Source organism: Hemiscyllium ocellatum, chromosome 18 (assembly GCF_020745735.1).
Source record: "Hemiscyllium ocellatum isolate sHemOce1 chromosome 18, sHemOce1.pat.X.cur, whole genome shotgun sequence".
NCBI classification, from domain to species: Eukaryota; Metazoa; Chordata; class Chondrichthyes; order Orectolobiformes; family Hemiscylliidae; genus Hemiscyllium; species Hemiscyllium ocellatum.
Genome location: NC_083418.1, coordinates 17,417,443 through 17,438,043, shown reverse-complemented (window position 1 = coordinate 17,438,043; position 20,601 = coordinate 17,417,443). Strand labels below are relative to the sequence as shown.

The 20,601-nt window shown below is 42.8% G+C and overlaps 1 protein-coding gene across 1 annotated transcript in view; it reads left to right on the top strand.

Annotated features, from left to right (window-relative positions):
• Window positions 1-20,601, top strand: part of apip (APAF1 interacting protein) — a 54,281-nt gene that overhangs the window by 18,948 nt on the left and 14,732 nt on the right. The window contains exon 2 of the mRNA XM_060838404.1: window positions 6,545-6,645. Coding sequence (XP_060694387.1) covers window positions 6,545-6,645 — 101 coding nt within the window. The remainder of the gene's footprint in view (window positions 1-6,544; window positions 6,646-20,601) is intronic.

Here is a 20,601-nt window from a genome sequence, read left to right as displayed (position 1 = left end):
CAGGTTTCTGTTAGAGACAAACCAGCCATTCAGAGAAAAAGGCCTGGAACATCAGAGCATTTCTCAGTCTCCAAAACACTAAAGGCAGGAGAGAAAAAAAAATCCCAGATTAGTTTAGAAATTAGTATTAGAAATGTTGCTGAAATAGAAGTTATTAAGTTGTCAGAGTAGGAGACATCCTGCAAGGCTTTTGAATGCATGACTTCAAGAAGCATATGTTAAGGAATAAACTGAGCTGATTTGTTTAAGGGTCTCAGTAAGCAACATTAAACTAAAGGAGATAGCATCAAGTAAATCAAGATGGGTGCAAGGTGGCTCAGAGGTGAGCACTGCTGCTTCACAGTACCAGGAATCTGGGTTTGATTCCAGCCTCGGGTGACTGTATGGAATTTGCATATTCTCCTTATGTCTGTGTGGGTTTCTGCCGGGTGCTCCGATTCCCTTCCATTGGCCAAAGATATGCAGGTTAAGTGGTTTGACCATGTTAAATTGTTCCATACTGTTCAAGGATGTGTGGGCTCTGTAGGTTAGTCATGAGAAATGTGAAGCTACAGCGATAGGATAGAGGGCTGGGTCTGGGTGGGAATGCTGTTTCAATGGTCGGTGCAAACTCAGTGGGCCAAATGGGCACCATCACATGTAGGGATTCTGTTCTATGATTTTGTTATCTGTCTGCCTATATCACTGGTCTCTCTCCTGATGAAATCTGTCACTTTCATTTAACGTTATTGAGACTTTTGAATACATTGACATTAGTATCTGTATTAGGTACAGTATTTGTAAATATCCAAATCACCCAGGAAAATTCACTAATTGGGGCTACAATGGCTGATCTATGCCTGGGAAGTTCTGCTGCAAATGCTACAGGATATTGGTATTTCCGCCTCTCGTGTTTCCTCTCTGCCGCTGACACATGCTGACTTTTGAAACAGGCCATGCCACTGTTTATTTGGTTAGATCAGATGGTCATCATCCTGGGTGAGCTTCTCTCAGGATCCATAGTCAACAATCAAATACTTAAGTGGAGTATCCTTGTAGTGCTTCCTTTGTCCACTATGATAGCAAACTTCAGTCTCAAGATCTCTATAGATGATTTGCTTTGGTCAGCGAATATTAGGCATTCCGTTTACATGAGCAATCCAGCTCAGTTAAGACCAATATTTCCGGCAAGTTTTTCTTTTGCATTTCTGCAGCTTAGAGGGGACGTTGGTTGTGACTGTCTCATTGTAGTGTGGATGCTTGATCAACCCGTGGGAACACCTCAGTGTCTGGCATTTTGTCTTATCCCCTTATCTTCAGAAACTCCCAAACACAGTTCAAGTGAAAATGATTAAGCTTCCTGGGCATGATGCTGGTACACTGTCCAAACCTCCCATGTATACCACAGTGCACAGGACTCTTGCTTCATAGAGTTTCAGTCTGATTGGCAGACTTATGCTCTTCGTTGCCAGACTGGCGTTTGAAGACTGCATGTGCTTTGGAAACTCTTGCTTGTGACTCGTCATCAATTTACTTACTAGGGAACGATCTGACAAGAAAAGTGAACTTATCCACTGCTGACCGGTTCTGGTTATATTCTGAAATCCTTGAACTTGGGATTGAATTTTTCCAGGGCAGGCTTCAGTTACTGAGTTTACTTTCTAAGGCTGAAGCTGTCCCAAGCATTGGAGAACAACTCCATGTGATAGATCACATTAAAAGGAACTACTCAATCTGAAGCTACTCAATCGGCAAAGATCAAGACCACTTCACAATTTCTGGTTTGCTAATGTGTGTGTACTAGCTGCTGGTTTGAGCTGGGCATAACAATGTTTTATCAATATCTGGCTCCTAGCTCAAAAACCTAGCACCAGGTGCCGTAAGTGTGTCTTTATACCTTTTTTGTTGGTTCCTTAATAATTAAGTTTCCCTTCTACTTAGCAAAGAGAAAGCAAAAACCTAAGCCAATACCACCCCCATTCCTTCCTCTGTGCTGGCTATATACAAGTAATTAATTATCCACTGACTGCCTCTAACTTAGAGACACTGAACCTTAATATAGACAATCAACACTTGTTGTGCACAGGTTGGTTTTAATCTATTTCCTGTGTAGCACCATCTGTACTACAGAATATTTAATTTATTGTGAGACGTTCATGTTTAGGAAAGATGTTCAAGTTTGATGAATTCAAACTTCGGGAAGGTGCCCTGTTGTACTTACTAACTCTGATGGGTTCTGTATCATCTTGGCATTCGACTAATGAGTGTTGGCTCACAAGAGTAGCCCTCCCCAATTGTAGGGTCACCCAAGTGACAAGGTGAAGCCTAGCTAAAGCTAAACCTGCTGTCTCAGATATTACCTCTTGTAACTCAAGTGTTGTGGCTCCAGTTAATCCTCTGTCCTTTTATTATATCAGGAACAACCCTGTGAATTCCCCACGACAAGGAGGTGGCTCAGCAGTCTCATGATTAACCATTCAGAAGCTTGTCATGCCATCAAACTGAGTCAGGCAGCTTTTTCTGCAAATATCATTGACTGGACAATTCTTTTTTGACCTATATTGCTTGGCACTTTGCCTTTATTAAAGCTCTACAGTTCGCTGTTGCTATTTGGAGAGCTTCAGAATTAGGAAGAGGTGAAACAACAGATGGTTATGTATGGTATCTTGTTGCATTTTGAATTATCTTCTTCCTTCGTTAAATAACATGCCAGCATGTTGTGTCATCATAAATCCAGGCCAACATTAGTTCAGTGGTAGTCATTGATTAGATTAGAGTAGATTCCCTACAGTGTGGAAGCAGGCCCTTTGGCCCAACAAGTCCACACTGACCCTCCTAAGAGCAACCCATCCAGACCCATTCCCCTACATTTTACCCCTGCACCTAACACTACGGGCAATTTAGCATGGCCAATTCACCTAGCCTGCACATCTTTGGACTGTGGGAGGAAACCAGAGCATCCGGAGAAAACCCACACAGACACGGGGAGAATGTGCAAACTCCACACAGACAGATGACCGAAGCGGGAATTGAACCCGGGGTCCCTGGCGCTGTGAGGCAGCAGTGCTAACCACTGAGCCACCCGTGCCTCCTTTTGTTGGAGATGAGCTGATTGTCTTCTTTTCTGTAGTATTTGATTCCCACTCTCTACTTGTTAATAATGCCAATGGGTGCAGTTTTATTTCATGCGTGTGTACTCTTCAGTCGCTTTTGAAAGCAGACTGAGTACTACTTGGTTTGATTCATGATGTGCTTCCTTCCATGTACCGAACACTGGGCATGCTATATGAGTTCCATCGTACTCAGTTCATCTTCTGTTTCATACCATCAGAAAGATTTAAAAGGACTGATGAGTGGACTCACACAGGCCAGCTCCTGGATTACATGCCAAACATCAGCCAATTCAATCCAATCTGTGTAATATTAGGAAATGACTGAAGGCACTGGATACAGGAAAGGCCAGAGACACTGACACCATTTCACTAGTAAATACTGAAGACTTGACCTGAAGGACTAGACACCCCCTTAGCCAAGCTGTTTCAGTACAGATACGATCCTGACATATGCATGGCAAAGTCGAAAATTGATGAGATCAAATTTGGGAAAGGTGTCTCACTGGCATCTCAAGTATGTTCTGTCCACAAGAGACACAAAAAACATGACCCAGACCATTATTGCCCCTCAGCTTACTTTTTATAAATGAATTCATAGTATGTGGGCATTGATGGCTAGGCCAGTGTTTATTGTCCATTGTTATTTGCCCTTGAGAAGGTATTGATGAACTCAGTCATCAGCAAAGGAATGGACGTTGTCATCAAACATGCTGTCAAATGACATTGATCATCTGCTCACCAAAGAATGAGAGCTGAGATTCAGGAAGGAATGACTGGAATTGCCGTCAAAGCACCATCTGATCGGGTGTGGCATCAAGAAGTTCAATTAAAATTGAAGTCTATGGGGATCACTGGTCAGCATAAAGTGCAATGGTTATGATTATTGAAGGTCAGTCATCTCGGCCCAAGGACATAGTTGTAGAAATTCACAGAGTAATCATTCACAGGGGTTCAGTGGTTAGCACTGCACCAGCTTACTGCACCAGCGACCCAGGTTCGATTCCACCCTCAAGCAACTGTCTGTGTGGATTTTGCACATTCTCTCCGTGTCTGCGTGGGTTTCCTCCGAGTGCTGCGATTTCCTCCCACAGTCCAAAGATGTGCAGATTAGGTGGATTGGCCATCCTAAATTGCCCACAGTGTCCAGGGATATGCAGGCGAGGTAGAAATGCAGGGTTACAGGAATAGGTTGGAGGGGTGTGGGGGGAGGGGGGGAGTGGTTGGTGTGGGGAGAGGCTTTAATCTGGGTGGGATACTCTTCAGAGAGTCAGTGTGAACTCGACAGGCTAAACAGCTACTTCCACACTGTAGTGATTCTATGGTTCTAGTGTCCAGCCCTGCCCAACTCCAACTGCTTTGTCAATAACTTTTCTTCAGTCATAAAGTCAGAAGTGGGGTTGTTTGCTAATGAAGCAGTCCAGGCCAACATGAGGCATTTTTATTCATTCAAAGGATGTAGGCATTGCTAACTAGGCCTGAATTTATTGCCAAACCTTGATTGCCTGGAGGGCATTATGCATAGGTCACATTGTTGTGAGTCTGGAATCATTTGTAAGTCATATATAGAGTCATAGAGATGTACAGCATGGAAACAGACCCTTCAGTCCAACCCATCCATGCCAACCAGATATCTCAACCCAATCTAGTCCCACCTGCCAGCACCTGGCCCATATCCCTCCAAACCCTTCCTATTCATATACCCATCCAAATGTCGCTTAAATGTTGCAATTGCAACAGTCTCCACCACATCCTCTGGCAGCTCATTCCACACACGTACCACCCTCTGCGTGAAGAAGTTGCCCCTTAGGTCTCTTATGTCTGTCCCCTCTCACCCTAAACCTATGCCCTCTAGTTCAGGACTCGCCGACCCCAGGGAAAAGACTTTGTCTAATTACCCTATCCATGCCCCTCATAACTTTGTAAACTTCTATAAGGTCACCTCTCAGCCTTCGACGCTCCAGGGAAAACAGCCCCAGCCTGTTCAGCCTCTCCCTGTAGCTCAGATCCTCCAAGCCTGGCAACATCCTTCTAAATCTTTTCTGAACCCTTTCAAGTTTCACAATAGGAAGGAGATCAGAATTACACGCAATATTCCAACAGTGGCCTGACCAATGTCCTGTACAGCCGCAACATGACCTCCCACATCCTGTACTCAATACTCTGACCAATAAAGGAAAGCATACCAAACGCCGCCTTCACTGTCCTATCTACCTGTGACTCCACTTTCAAGGTGCTATGAACCTGCACTCCAAGGTCTCTTTGTTCAGCAACACTCCCTAGGACCTTTCCATTAAGTGTACAAGTCCTGCTAAGATTTGCTTTCCCGAAATGCAGCACCTCGCATTTATCTGAATTAACCTCCATCTGCCACTTCTCAGCCCATTGGTCCATCTGGTCAAGATCCTGTTGTAATCTGAGGTAACACTCTTCGCTCTCCACTACACCTCCAATTTTGGTGTCATCTGCAAACTTACAAACTGTATCTCTTATGCTCGCATCCAAATCATTTTGTAAATGACAAAAAGTAGAGGACCCAGCACCGATCCTTGTGGCACTCCACTGGTCACAGGCCTCCAGTCTGAAAATCAACCCTCCACCACCACCCTCTGTCTTCTACCTTTGAGCCAGTTCTGTATCCAAATGGCTAGTTCTCCCTGTATTCCATGAGATGTAACCTTGCTAATCAGTCTCCCATGGGGAACCTTGTCGAACACCTTACTGAAGTCCATATAGATCCCATCTACTGCTCTGCCCTCATCAATCTTCTTTGCTACTTCTTCAAAAAGCTCAATCAAGTTTGTGAGACATGATTTCCTGCGTGCAAATCCATGTTGACTATCCCGAATCATTCCTGTCAGGTAAGAATGGCAAATTACCTTTCCTAAATGACATAAGTAAACCAGTTGGGTTTTTCCAACAGTTGGCAATGGTTTCAAATTGTGGGTTCCTGGGTCTTTCGATTAATAGTCCAATGATAATACCACTCGGGCATTGCCTCCCCTGAATAAATCTTTAAGCGTACTTCCAAAGACCAGACCGTGTTGTTGTGTCCTGGGGCTGTTGAATCTCTGAACCTTTGTAAATTCTGTGTTAGCTTCAAGAAATTCAACCCTCATGCTCTTTCTTATTGTAAATGTAGGTTTCTGGCGCACTACGGCCATGATGGTAATAACTGTGCACTTAAAAATATTATTGAATGAGAAACTTTACTGGGAACAGTGATAAAATGAAGAACTTGACACACATTCTGGTCAGCATGGGTGAGTTGGACCAAGGGGTCTGTTTCTGTTTTGTCCATCTCTATGACTCTATGACATACCAATTTTACAGCACTCAAAAACACAAATATTTGCATCTTCCTTCAGCTGGGCTTCACCCACAAATTCTTGCGCACCAAATGGCTTTTCAAGTGATAACTCTGGAAGCTAACAGGTCTTTACTTCTTCCTTTAGGGAAAAGAGCACCCAAGAAACCTGATTCCAGAACTCTGCAAGCAGTTCTATCATTTAGGCTGGGTAACCGGGACTGGTGGAGGCATCAGCCTGAAATATGGGTGAGTTTTAGGGAGGAACAATTGTGCAGACACATTATGGAAGCCTCTGAGCATGTCATTGAAAAGACCTTGATGCAAAATATATCTCTTGAAGACAAACTCCATGCGATAAAGGAGTACGCTTGTGTTTCATTATGGCAGAATGATTTTAATCTTGCTTCAAATGGTAACATTTCTATATTATACATTTTCTATCTAAAATTTCAGCTCAAATATTATGAATGCAAACTGGATTTCTGTTAACTCCCAAGAAAATAAAACGAGAAACTGCAGATGCTAGAGATCTGAAATAGAAACCGAAATTGCTGGAGAAACTCAGCTGGTCTGGCGGTTTCCATGGAGAGAAAGCAGAGTAACATTTCAACTCCAGTGACCTGCTTTAGAATATAAGAAACAAATTCTACAAAAAAAAGCATTAAATTCTTTTGGGCTGATTTGAATTTCTGACGTATTCATTAATTATGCATAGATTTGAAATAGATGCTTCATGAGGCTTTAGCTAGGACAATATGACCTAGCAACAACAATCTTTTTCTATGGATCAGAGAGGACAAGAGGCAATATGTATGACTTTCAATGATAAAACACATTAGCATTGCTCAAGGTCCTTGATCTTTTATTGATGAATTTGCTCGATATATAAGGTTATGAGTTTTAGATTAGATTAGATTCTCTACAGTGTGGAAACAGGCCCTTCGGCCCACAAATCCACACCGACCCTTCAAAGAGCGATCCACCCAGACCCATATTTACCCATGACTAATGCACCTAACATTATGGTGCCATTTAGCATGGCCAGTTCACCTAACCAGCACACTTTTGGATTGGGGGAGGAAACCAGAGCACCCAGAAACCCACGCAGACATGGGGAGAACGTGCAAACTCCACACAGACAGTTGCTCGAGGCTGGAATCGAACCCGGGTCCCTGCTGGTGCGAGGCAGCAGCGCTAACCATTGGGCTGCCCCATCAGTTTAAATCTGTAAGTAGAAGGTCTTACTGCTATGAGCTTATACAGTATAAGCAAATATCAGATATCCTGACTAGTGATCCTGAGTGCGCCAATATCATGAGTTTGATATATTTTCCTAATCACCATCTAATTTCTACTGATAATTTTGCATTAAAGGAAACAACATCCAAAAGCACTCAACAAAAAAAAACCAAAAGAACTGTGGATGCTGGAAATCCAAAACAAAACTAAAAATTGCAGAGCTCTGAGGAAGGCTCGCCGGACCTGAAATGTCAACTCTGCTTTCTCTCCATTGATGCTGACAGACCTGCTGAGTTTCTCCAGCAATTTCAATTTTTGTCCTCAAAGCACTTGCAATGTTTAAATGAAAACAGGAAGAACTGCAGATGCTGTAAATCAGAAATCAAAATAGAAATTGCTGGAAAAGCTCAGTAGGTCTGGCAGCACTAGTGGAGAGAAATCAGAATTAACATTTCGGGTTGAGTGACCCCTCCTCAGACTCGTGTTTAAACTCTTGACCTCTGTTCGTCTTCTCTTCCCTTATCCCAGCACCGAGCACTATTCCAGCAGATGAGAAGCAATAAAGTTTAGAATGATAAAACATTTCATCAAGCCCAATACAAACAAATCCCTGTGTGATTCTTGAATCAAGTAAATCTAATTCTCATCTGTGAAACATTTTTTAATTAGTACGTTTTCTGCCTTTCCCTGGGGAAAAAGAAGCTTCAAACAGTGAATTTAATCACAAATGTCTATTCCCAAAGACTTAAATGCAGCATGATCCCATTGCATTAACCTATTGACAAATCACCTAATTCCTCTAGGAATTGTGTTCCATCTCCTCCAAGCATGATTGACCTCTCATCTGTATTCTGTTTGTCAATGTACTTGGGCCCTCCTTTCTGTGTTTATTTCCAATATGTTACTTGGACCTTATATTAACTCCAGGATCCTCAACACAATTTCAAAGAAACGGGTAAGACATTCTGAAAAATGCAGTAAACATCTATCATTTGGAAGTACTCAAAATGGTGTGGGTTGAACCTTCTTCAAATGTTGTTCTACCAGAACTTTAGAATCTTAATGAATGATTTACACAGACAATAGCATACAATAACACTGCAATGCATTATCTAGCGTTAAAGCTAGATTGAAATGTTCAGACAGTAAATATTAAAGACATTTGAATTACAGTGCTGTCTTGGAGGCTCTATTGCAAAGTTTTTAACAATTGTAATTTGTTTATGGTGTCAGTCTCAACAATCTGGTTCATTGTCATGGCGTAGCTGATAGAGATCCTAGCTTTTATGTTGCAAAGGCCGATATAGCTTGTTTGTACTCTGTTACTTATAGTTCAGAGATTAACTGAAAGGATTCATTGACAGAAAGGATTAGTGTAATTGTCAGTTTCCCAGGTATTCTTTGTAAAGCAATGCTGTGACATCATTTGGACTGGTTTGGATCATTGCATTCAGCTGCAGTGATGTTGTGGTCTTTGAGCACCATCTAGTGTTTGTTTCGTTTCTGCCTCATCTGGGAAAACAGGTTTAAAAACGAATCATGTCATCAGGACTTGTAAAACACAGTGGACGTATCCTCATATATCCTGATTTGTGATGCAGATTGAAGACAACAGCGTGGGTTTATCTCCCATCCCAGCTGAGGTTGCCATGAAAGTCCCAGCTCGGGCACGGTGGCACAGTGGTTAGCACTGCTGCCTCACAGTGGTAGAGACCTGGGTTCAATTCCCGCCTCAGGCAACTATCTGTGTGGAGTTTGCACATTCTCCCTGTGTCTGCGTGGGTTTCCTTCGGCTGCTCCGGTTTCCTCCCACAATCCAAAAATGTGCAGGTTAGGTGAATTGGCCATGCTAAATTGCCCGTAGTGTTAGGTGGAGGGGTAAATGTAGGGGAATGGGTCTGAGTGGATTGCTCTTCGCAGGGTCGGTGTGGACTTGTTGGGCCAAACTGTAAGTAATCTAAATCTAAATCCTCTCCTATCGCTCGAGGTGTGGTGATCCTCAGGTTAAACAATCACCATCTCTTAATGGTCCTGTAGGATTATGGCAACCTCACCTTTACCTTTACATCTCAACACATTAAATAAATTAACTGTCAAAACATATTGTAAGAAACTATCAAAGATAGTCTAATACAAATTGAGGCAAATTTTTAATTGTGTGACTTTTGAAATGTTCATTCGTAGCATGTGGGCCTCATTGGCAAAGCTTGTATTTCTTGACCTTTCTTAATTTTTCTCACTGTTTTCTTGAAGTACTGCAGTCCTTGACATGTCGGTACATGAACGAGTGCAGTTAGGAGGAGAAAGGATGTTGACATAGTGACACTGAAGGAACAGCTATATAGTATCAAGTCAGGATGGTGAGTGGCTTGGAGGGCAACCTGTAGGTGGTGGTGCTCCCATGTACCTGCAGCCCAGGTCTTGCTAGTTGGTGGAGGTTGCTGGTTTGGAAGGAAGTGTCAAAGAAGGCTAGGCAACTTACTGCAATACATCTGGAGGTGTGCACAGTGATACACTGTGTGTCTGTAGTGGAGCGTGCAGATGTTTATGGTGGTGGACGAGATACCGAGTGCATGGATGCTTTGTCCTTGATTGAACTTCCTCAATGTTATTGAAGGTGAACCCATCTAAGCAAATGGAGAGCGTTTCATCACAGTCTTGTTCCTCATGATTGGTGGACTCGGGCAGTAACTTACATGCTATACTGTAGCCACAGTATTTCTGTGGCTGGTGTATTTATGTTTTGATGAAGGATTATATCTGAAACGTTGATTTCTCCACCTCCTGATGCTGCCAGACTTGCTGTGTTCTCCCAGCCTCTTGCTTGTCTACCTTGGATTCCAGCATCTGCAGTTTTTTTTTGTCTCGAACTTCGGTTAGTAGTAACCCTAGGATGTATATTGTAGGGGATTCAGCAGTAGTAATGACATTGACCATCAAGAGAAGTTTCTGGAAACATACTGACAGATCAGAAAATTATAAACATAACACCTCTAATCAAAAAAGAGAGGGAGACTGCAAGCAGGAGACTATGGGAAAGCTGGACTGACCTTTGTAACAGAAAGATTGACAGAATCTGATAACGAGGTAATAGCAGGACAGTATGAAAATTATAATATAATCAGGCAGAGTCAGTGTGGCTTTTGTGAAAGAAACGTTATGTTTGACTTAAGTTATTCGAGTTTTTTGAAGGAGTAACAAGCAAGGTAGATAAAGGGGAATCTATGAATGTAATGCAGTTGGATTTCTGAAAAGTATTTGTCAAGGTGCCATATCAAAGTTTAGTCCAAAAAATAAGAGCTCATGGTGTAGAGGGTACATATTAACATACTCAGAGTACTGGTTAGCTAACAAGGAGAAAATAATGGGTTATTTTTGAGTTCATAAGCTATTGCTACAGGATCAATGCTAGGTCCTCAATATTTACAATCTGTATTAATGACTCGGATGAAGATACCAAATGTATAATCACTGAATTTACTGATGACACAAGGATAGGTATGAGAGTAAGTTGTTAAGAGGACTTAAAGAATCTGCAGAGGCATTTAGATATGTTAAGGGTGCGGGTGAAAATATGGCAGATGGAGTAGAATGTTGAAAATTGTGAACTTGTCAACTTTAGGAAGAACAACAGTAAAGGAGTATCTTTTTAGAATGGATGTGGGTGACCTAGTAGATGAATCACAAAAGTGGGTGTGCAAGGTGTTAGAAAGGATTCTGAGGGATAGGATTTATGACCATCTGGAAGAGCATGGCTTGATTAAGTGCAGTCAACACTGCTTTGTGAGGGGCAGGTCATGCCTCACAAATCTTATTGAGTTCTTTGAGGATGTTACTAGACAAGTTGATGAGGGTCAAGCAGTGGATTTGGTGTATATGGACTTCAGCAAGGCATTTGATAAAGTTCCCCATGGTAGGCTTGTTCAGAAGGTCAGGAGGAATGGGATACAGGGAAATTTAGCTGTCTGGATACAGAATTGGCTGGTTGACAGAAGACAGTGAGTGGTAGTGGAAGGAAAGTATTCTGCCTGGAAGTCAGTGGTGAGTGGTGTTCCACAGGGCTCTGTTCTTGGGCCTCTACTCTGTGTAATTTTTATTAATGACTTGGATGAGGGGATTGAAGAATGGGTCAGCAAGTTTGCAGACGATACAAAGGTTGGAGGTGTTGTTGACAGTATAGAGGGCTGTTGTAGCCTGCAGTGTGACATTGACAGGATGCAGAGATGGCTTGAGAGGAGGCAGATGGAGTTCAACCTGGACACATGCGAAGTGATGCATTTTGGAAGGTCGAATGTGAAAGTTGAGTACAGGATTAAAGACAGGATTCTTGGCAGTGTGGAGGAACAGAGGGATCTTGGAGTGCAGGTACATAGATCCCTTAAAATTGCCACCCAAGTGAACAGGATTGTTAAGAAAGCATATGGTGTTTTGGCTTTCATTAACAGGGGGATTGAGTTTAAGAGCCATGAGATCTTGTTGCAGCTCTATAAAACTTTGGTTAGACCGCACTTGGAATACTATATCCAGTTCTGGTCGCCCTATTATAGGAAAGATGTGGATGCTTTGGAGAGGGTTCAGAGGAGGTTTACCAGGATGCTGCCTGGACTGGAGGGCTTACCTTACGAAGAGAGGTTGACTGAGCTCGGACTTTTTTCATTGGAAAAAAGAAGGAAGAGAGGGGACCTAATTGAGGTTTACAAGATAATGAGAGGCACAGATAGAGTTGATAGCCAGAGACTATTTCCCAGGGCAGAAATTGTTAACACGAGGGGTCATAGTTTTAAGCTGTTTGGCGGAAAGTATAGAGGGGATGTCAGAGGTGGATTCTTTACGCAGAGAGTTGTGGGAGCATGGAATGCATTGCCAGCAGCAGTTGTGGAAGCGAGGTCATTGGGGATATTTAAGAGACTACTGGACATGCATATGGTCACAGAAATTTGAGGGTTCGTACAACATCGTGGGCTGAAGGGCCTGTTCTGTGCTGTACTGTTCTATGTGTCCTGACTGATCATTATCTGATAAGCTGTGATTGTATACTATGCAGATTCAATCAGCAATTAACATCCATGTTTCTGACTTTACCTTGGAAGTAACCAGCTGCAAATAGTTGTTCCCAGGGCACTACCCAGAGGAACTTTGCAGGGGTGGGGCGTGGAGCAGAGCCTCGAAAAGCCACAGCTATCTTCCTTTGTGCTCAGTTCGACTGCGAGCTGTGGAGACATTCCACTCACTACGCCCTGATACCCAATGTCTTCAATTTTGCTCAGTTTCCTTGATCTCACACTAAGTGAAAAGCTGCTTTGATGTCAAAAACACTCACTCTCATCTCTTCTGTGGGATTCAGCTCTTTTATCCATGTTTGGACCAAGGCTGTAATAAGATAATGAGCTGAGTGGCCCTGGCAGAACCCATTTGAGTACAGTGAGCAGGTTACCGCTATGTGCTGCTTGACCAATGCAGGAAATGACCCCTTCCATTTTGTGGGTGATCAAGTGGATGCTGATGGTATTCAGCTTGAACATGTTTGTATTTTTTTAATGAATACGACATAACTGAGCAACTATCCACATTATCAGGTAGCTGTCAGAACAAGACCTCCTTAACATTTACATGGAAACTGTGTTGTCGTATTCTACACTATAAATCCAACATCTCATTCAGTCTCCAGCCTCTAATTCAGAATATTCAATGATCTAGACTTTGCAATATTAAAACCAGCGAATCAGTCAACGCTTACCACTGTGAAGGAGTCAATTTGATAGCAAGCTCCAGTCTGACATTAAATCCTAACTAACTATGAGTTGCACTGTTCCTTCAAGTTTCCCTGTAGTGGTATCTTGCCAAGTGACTGAACATTAAAGTACATAAAGTCATCGAGTCATACAGCCTGGAAACAGACCTTTCAGTCCAACTAGTCTACCCCAACCATGCTCCCAGACTAAACTAGTCCCACGTACCTGCATTTGGCCCACATCCCTCCAAATCTTTCCTATTCTAATGTACTTAATGTATCTTATTGTCTTCTAAATGTTGTAACTGTACCTGCATCCACCGCTTCCTCTGTCGTTCATGTCACACAGGAACAAATCTCTGTGTAAAACTGTTGCCCATCGTGTCCTTTTTTAAAACTTACTCCTCTCACCTTAAAAATATGGCCTTTGAACTCCCTCATTGTAGGGAAAAGACTCTTGCCATTCAACTTATCTATGTCCTTCATGATTTTGTAAGCTTCCTTAACCTCCTACACTGCAGTCAAAAAGTCTCGCGGACTTTTGTAAATCAAACCCCTCATTCCTGGAAACATCCAGGTAAATCGTCTGGCTTCGAAGAACATGCAGGGAGATATATACTTGTGTTCGACCTGTCGACCTCCAAATATTCATGCTTAAGTTACTGCTAGACAGATAAGAGTCCAAGATTTGCACGCTACTGAACAGTGACTGCAAATTTGACTCTGTTCTGCTCAGTTTTTTTGTGTGACAGGTGATGTTTTCCTTCCAAAGTGTTCAACATGACACACACCCTTCAGGTGGTAGTTCTGTCAGGATGGCCATCTTGATGATAGCTTTGGGGTGAATCCTTTGGAAGTTTGCAGATAGATTGCAATACTAGTCAGAATGTAATGCTGTCATAGTGCCAGTGCTGCCAGCTCTGGAGCATAATCCAATGCTCCCTTAAGAATACTGAGAGGCTGTAGTTCAGGGCAGTTCCATTGTGGCCATGGAGCTGTTAATAGTTTGTTACGAACGCTATTCGTGAGACACGCTAAGGGTATTAGGATTGGACAAAAAAAAGAAATCCCCAGTCCTTGATTTTTAAAACAGTCCTTTTGATATTTCAGTCCACAATCAAAACGACAGAATTTTTAAAAAAAAGTCTTTACAATATTATTAAAAAGATTGAGTGGCTGCAAGATTCTAAAAGGAACTACACCAATAGATCTTGCTGGAAACATAAAGGCATAGATTTTGCTGGCAGTGCCAGAGGTTGTGGGGTGGCAAAGTGGCTCGGTGGTTAACACTGCTGCTTCACAGCACCAAGGACCTGGGTTCGATCCTACTCTCAGGTGACTGTCTGTCTGTGTGGAGTTTGCACATTCTCCTCGTGTCTGCTTGGGTTTTGTCTTCAGTGTTTCAGTTTCTTCCCCAAGTCCAAAGATATGCAGGTTAGGTGAATTGGCCATGCTCAATTATTCATAGTGTCCAAGGACATGCAGGCTAGGTGAGTTAGACATGGGAAATACAGGGTGAGATGCTCTTTGGAAGGGTGCTGTGGACTTGATGGGCAAAATGGTCTGCTTCCAGAGTGTAGGGATTCTATGATTTTATGATCAGTAGCATGCCATTTATTAGACTGACAATTGCCCACAAAATGTCTGACACATTTCGCTAACACTACGTACAACCGAGCGCCCCTGAACCATCCTTTTCTATTAAGTTTCCTAGTTAAGTAGCAAGTGCTGCAACTTGACATACTTTTCAATGATTCCAACACTGAGTCTCAGTGATATACTGTTATAGCGTGATGAATACCTAATCATTACAAAGAATATAAGGAGCAGGGATCCCAAAAGGCAGCTGTTGTGATAGCAAGGCAAACCAGATCCACCTCACTACCTCTGGGACTCCCAAAATTGCTCATTTGTTCCTAACCGGATTTTACAAACTGATCTTTGACAGCAAGTTTATAACTTTAAGAAAAGTCAACAATTTATACATTTATTTATTATTTATTAATAATAATGTAACTTTAGGAGAATACAGATAAACAACAAGGCAATCCTAATTCATATTTACAATATAAATCCAATCTTCTTTGATTACAATATCCCACTCTTGCACTCTGTCACAGCCAGACACAGTTATGGAATAAAATAGAAAGAATAAAAGAGTATTAAGTTGCTAGTTTGGCAACTGTTTCAGTGATGAATACCATGTCTTCATGAAATCAGTAGTTTGCGGTACAGGCAAAAACGGAAATGGCTGACAAAACTCTGCAGGTCTGGCAGCATTTTGGGTCCAGTGACTCTTCATCAGAACTGATAGCAGCTAGGAAAAGGTGGTATTGATGCTGTAGACAAGATTGGGAAAGTTGAGCAGTTAAATGGAAACAGAGCCCAAAGGGAGAGAGATATGAAAGGGGTCGGCAGATCAGGGGATTATTGAAGAGCCAGGACAGAAGGGAAGTCAGAGTCCTACAGCACAAAGTCAGGCCCTTTGGCCCAAACTGGTCCATGCTGACCAAATTGTCAATCCATGCTAACCACCATTTTCCCTTCCCTATCCATGTATTTGTCGAAATGTCTTTTAAATATTGTTAATGTACCCACCTCAACCACTTCCACTGGCACCTCATCCCATATGCATACCTCCCTCTGTGTGAAAAGGTTGCCCTTCAGATTCCCTGAAAATACTTAAAAAGTGATGACAGCAGAGTCTAGGAGAGAATGTGTAGGTTGTGCTGAATGTAACCCGTGACAGAACCAGGGTGTGGGTTAAAAAAAACAGAATCTGGACAGAATCTAAAGGCTGTGAAGTTATAGAACTCCATGTTGAGTTCTAGAGGATGCAAGGTCTCCAAAGAGAAAGTAAGATTCTGTTTTTGAGCTTGCGCTGACACTCACTGGAACATGGCACGGTGGCACAGTGGTTAGCACTGCTGCCTCACAGCGCCAGAGACCCGGGTTCAATTCCCGCCTCAGGCAACTGACTGTGTGGAGTTTGCACATTCTCCCTGTGTCTGTGTGGGTTTCCTCCGGGTGCTCCGGTTTTCTCCCACAGTCCAAAAAATGTGCAGGCGAGGTGAATTGGCCGTGCTATGTTAGGTGAAGGGGTAAATGTAGGGGAATGGGTCTGGGTGGGTTGCTCTTCGGAGGGTCAGTGTGGGCTTGTTGGGCCAAAGGGCCTGTTTCCACACTGTAAGTAATCTAAACACTGGAGTAGGCCCAACACAGAAATGTTGGTGTGGGAATACAATGGTGTGTTGAAGTAGCAGGCACTTTTGTCATTTTTGTGGACAGAATGTCTAAGCTTCATTTCCCTAGTGTAGAGGAGTCGACACTGTGAGCAGAAAATGCAATAGACTAGATTGAGTGAAATACAAGTAAATCGCTGTTTTACCTGGAAAGTATGTTTAGGCCCTTGGATACTGAGGAGGGAGGAAGTAAACGGCAAGTGTTGCACCTTCTGCGGTTACAGGGGAAGGTGGCATGGAAAGGAGTAGGGCATGAAGGAGGAGTGGACCAGGGTTCCAGAGGGAACGAACCCTGCAGAAAGCTGACAAAGGAAGGGAGGGAAATATTTGTCTGTTGGTAACATCCCCCTGGAGGTGTCAAAAATGGCTGTTAATGATCCTTTAGATGCAGAGGGTGGTGGGATGGGAGGTGAGGACCAGATGAGGACCCTATCGCTATTGTGGGAGGGAAAGAAAGAGGTGAGGGTAGAACTGTGAGAGATGGGTCAGACATGGATGAGGGCCCTGTCAGACACAGTGCTGGGGAATCCTCGATTGAAGAAAAAAAGGTAGACATTTCGGAGGCCCCCTTGTTGAACTGATGTGATAGAGACAGGGAAAATGAGAGAATGGAATGAAGTCTTTCCAGGAAGAAGGATAGGAGGGTGTATAGTGAAGGTAACTGTGGGAGTCGGTGGATATTGATGGCTAGTCTTTCCTCAGAAATGGAACAGAGATGTCAAGGAAGGAAAGGGAGGAGTCAGAGATGGGCATGGTGAAGGTGAGAGCGGGGTGGAGATTCAGAGCAAAAGTTATGAATTTTTCCAATTCTGGACAAGAGAGGGAAACAGCACCAATGATTCATCAGTGTACCAGAGAAAGAATTGTGGGTGGGAGCCCATGTAGGACTGCAATAAAGAATGTTCCAGATAAAGACAGTTGTGACTGGGGTGTGGCCCATGTGGGTATCCATGACCATCCCTTTGACCTGACGAAAGCAAGAGGAAGTAAAGGAAAAGTTGTTGAAAGTGAGGACAAGCTTGGCCAGGCGGAGGAGGGTGGTGGTGGTGGATAATGAGTTTTCAGGCCTTTTTTCCAGCAAGAGGTGGAGAGTCCTGAGACCATCCTGATGGGGAATGGAGATGTAAGGGGATAGCACGTCCATGGTAAACAGGACTTGGCTGGAGCGTGTGAACGGGAACTTTTGAAACTGATGTAAAGCGTCAGAAGAATTGTGCATGTAAATGGGAAGGGACTGGACAATGGGAGAAAAAAATAGAGTTGAGGTAGGAAAAAGTATGCTCAGTGGGTTAGAAACAGACAAGAAACAAAGAGTATATCGAGGTTGAAAGAAATAAGTTCCATGGGGCAAGAACAATTCAGGTAGGAAGAAATAAGTTCTGTGGGGCAGGGATGGATGCGTAAGACTGTAAATTGCTTGAATTCCAAAATCACTGGTCAATGCAAACAGTTTCTGCAGTCAGTCCTCTGAAGACCTTTCCTTATTTCTTAGACTGGAGTTCTTTTACCAGGACTTGCACCAAGTTGACAACTGGAGAACTAACCAGAGACAGCAAAGCCAAAAACCCAGTCCTGCAGCTTTGAAAGCAACACTGCCTCCTGCTCAAAACTCAGTCTAAACCAGTTCATCCTGTGGTTTCTCTCTCTTTTTTTAAACACTCTCTGCAATTGGTCAGCACCAGTCTTCCCTTGATTGACCAGTGCAACATCCAGACAGTCCCTGAGCAAAGCAGCACCACAGAGCCTAATTGTCCACTGTGTCCTTAGAGCAATCATTAGACTGCATTACCTTTCCAAGCCAGTTCCCAACAGCAAACATCAGTCTTGTATTCTCCATTTTAAAAAAAATAACATTTGATTCTCTACTGCAACTCACAGTTCCAAACCAAAAATGAGGAAAAAAAGAGAAAAAGAATGATGGGCAGAACACAACTGTGTAGAAACATCTAAATTAAGTTTTCTTTTTTTCTAAAAAGTGTTTCATGAACACTAAGATATTTATGAATGGACATATTAAAATTATTAATCGCATCATGTAACATGATGCATATTTAGATGGTTTGGAGAATAATGGCTCCCTGAAAGAGCGACCCAGTTATTCCCATTTCACTATTCCTTTTCCTTGGCTTTGCAGTTTTTTTGAGCACTGATCTAATTTTCTTTAGTAAATTATTGCTTAATCTACTTACATTTTGATGTGGAAGCACAATGAAATAATTTGCTATATAAGAATAATTCTTCTCTTCTCTCTCTTCTGTTTTGCTAATTGTCTTAAATCTGTTCAGTTTCTTCTTATTTATCTGTTTGGAACCTCATAATTTTGAACTCCACTATCAAATCTCCCCTTAATCTTCCATACTCTATGATGACAGGCTCAGTTTGCCATTTCTATCTCTGTGACTGAACTCTTTCATCTCTAGTACCTAGTAGATTACTTCTGCAGCTTCCAAGTTCTTAACCATTTCCCTAAAATGTGGTGCATAGAGCTGGGCTCAGTACTCTAGCCAAGGGATTCTAATATCTGATTTACAAAAGCTTACTGTACTCTGTTCCATCAGTACTATACAGTCAAGGAATTGAGATATGCCCATTCTCATTGTGCTTGTCCAGATGGAGAGGATTGATACAGTCACAACTGTGGTGTGTCTATCTGCTCTGCATTGTACTGGCTAATGAACCAGATAAGAGCTTTTCATACGTTCTGCCCAATAACATCCCCACTGGTTGTAAAACCTGGCATTAGTTGTTAAGCTTGGAAGCTTAGAATTTTCTGTTTGACAAATTCAGTTCTGTGGCTCAAGTCAGAAGCATAAAGCCTCCAGATAAAGGGTTTGGGAAAGTTGACGTTTTACTAATGACATGCAGTTGCATTTCAAGGACCACACATTGAAAGGAGAAATTTTTTTATTAATTCATGGGATGTGGGCAATGCTGGCTAGGTGAGTGTTTATTGCTCATCCCAGTTACCCTTGAGAAGGTGGCGCTGAGCTGCCTTAGAGTCATAGAACTATACAGCAGAGAAACAAGCCTTTGGTCCAACTTGTCCATGCCAATCAGATATCCTAAGTTAATCTAGTCCCATTTGCCAACACGTGGCCCGTATCTCTGTAAACCCTTCCTGTTTGCATACCCATCCAGATGCCTGCCACATGTTTTAATTGTACCAGCCTCCACCACTTCCTCTGACAGCTCATTCCTACACACACCACCCTCTGTGTGAAAAACCTCTGTAAGGTCACCCCTCAGCCTCTGGCGTTCCAGGGAAAACAGCCCCAGCCTATTCAACCTCTCCGTCTAGCTCATACCCTCCAACCGTGGCAACATCCTTGTAAATCTTTTCTGAGCCCTTTCAAATTTCACAACATCCTCCGTTTATGTAAATAGCTTGGATGTGAACATTGGAGGAATGGTTAGTAAGTTTTCAGGTGACACCACAATTAGAGGTATAGTGGCCAGAGAAGAAGGTTACCTCAGAGTACAGCAGGATCTTGATCAGATGGACTAATGGGCTGAGGTGTGGCAGATGGAGTTTAATTTAGATAAATGTGAGGTGCTGCATTTTGGGAAAGCAAATCTTAGCAGGACTTATACACTTAATGGTAAGGTCCTGGGGAGTGTTGCTGAACAAAGAGATCTTGGAGTGCAGGTTCATAGCTCCTTGAAAGGTTAGTCTCAGGTAGGTAGGATACTGAAGAAGGTGCTTGGTATGCTTGTCTAAATGCAGCATCTCACATTTATCTAAATTAAACTCTATCTGCCACTCTTCCACCCATTGGGCCATCTGATCAAGATCCCATTGTACTCTGAGGTAACCTTCTCCACTGTCCACTACACCTCCAATTATGGTGTTTCTGCCTTCATGAACCATTGCAGTCTGTTTGGGGTAGGTGGACCCACAATGTTGTTAGCAAGGGAATGTCACAGTTCTGAAGAGCCTTCGTAAATTTCTGCACTGCATCTTGTAGATCATACACACTGCTGCGACTGAGC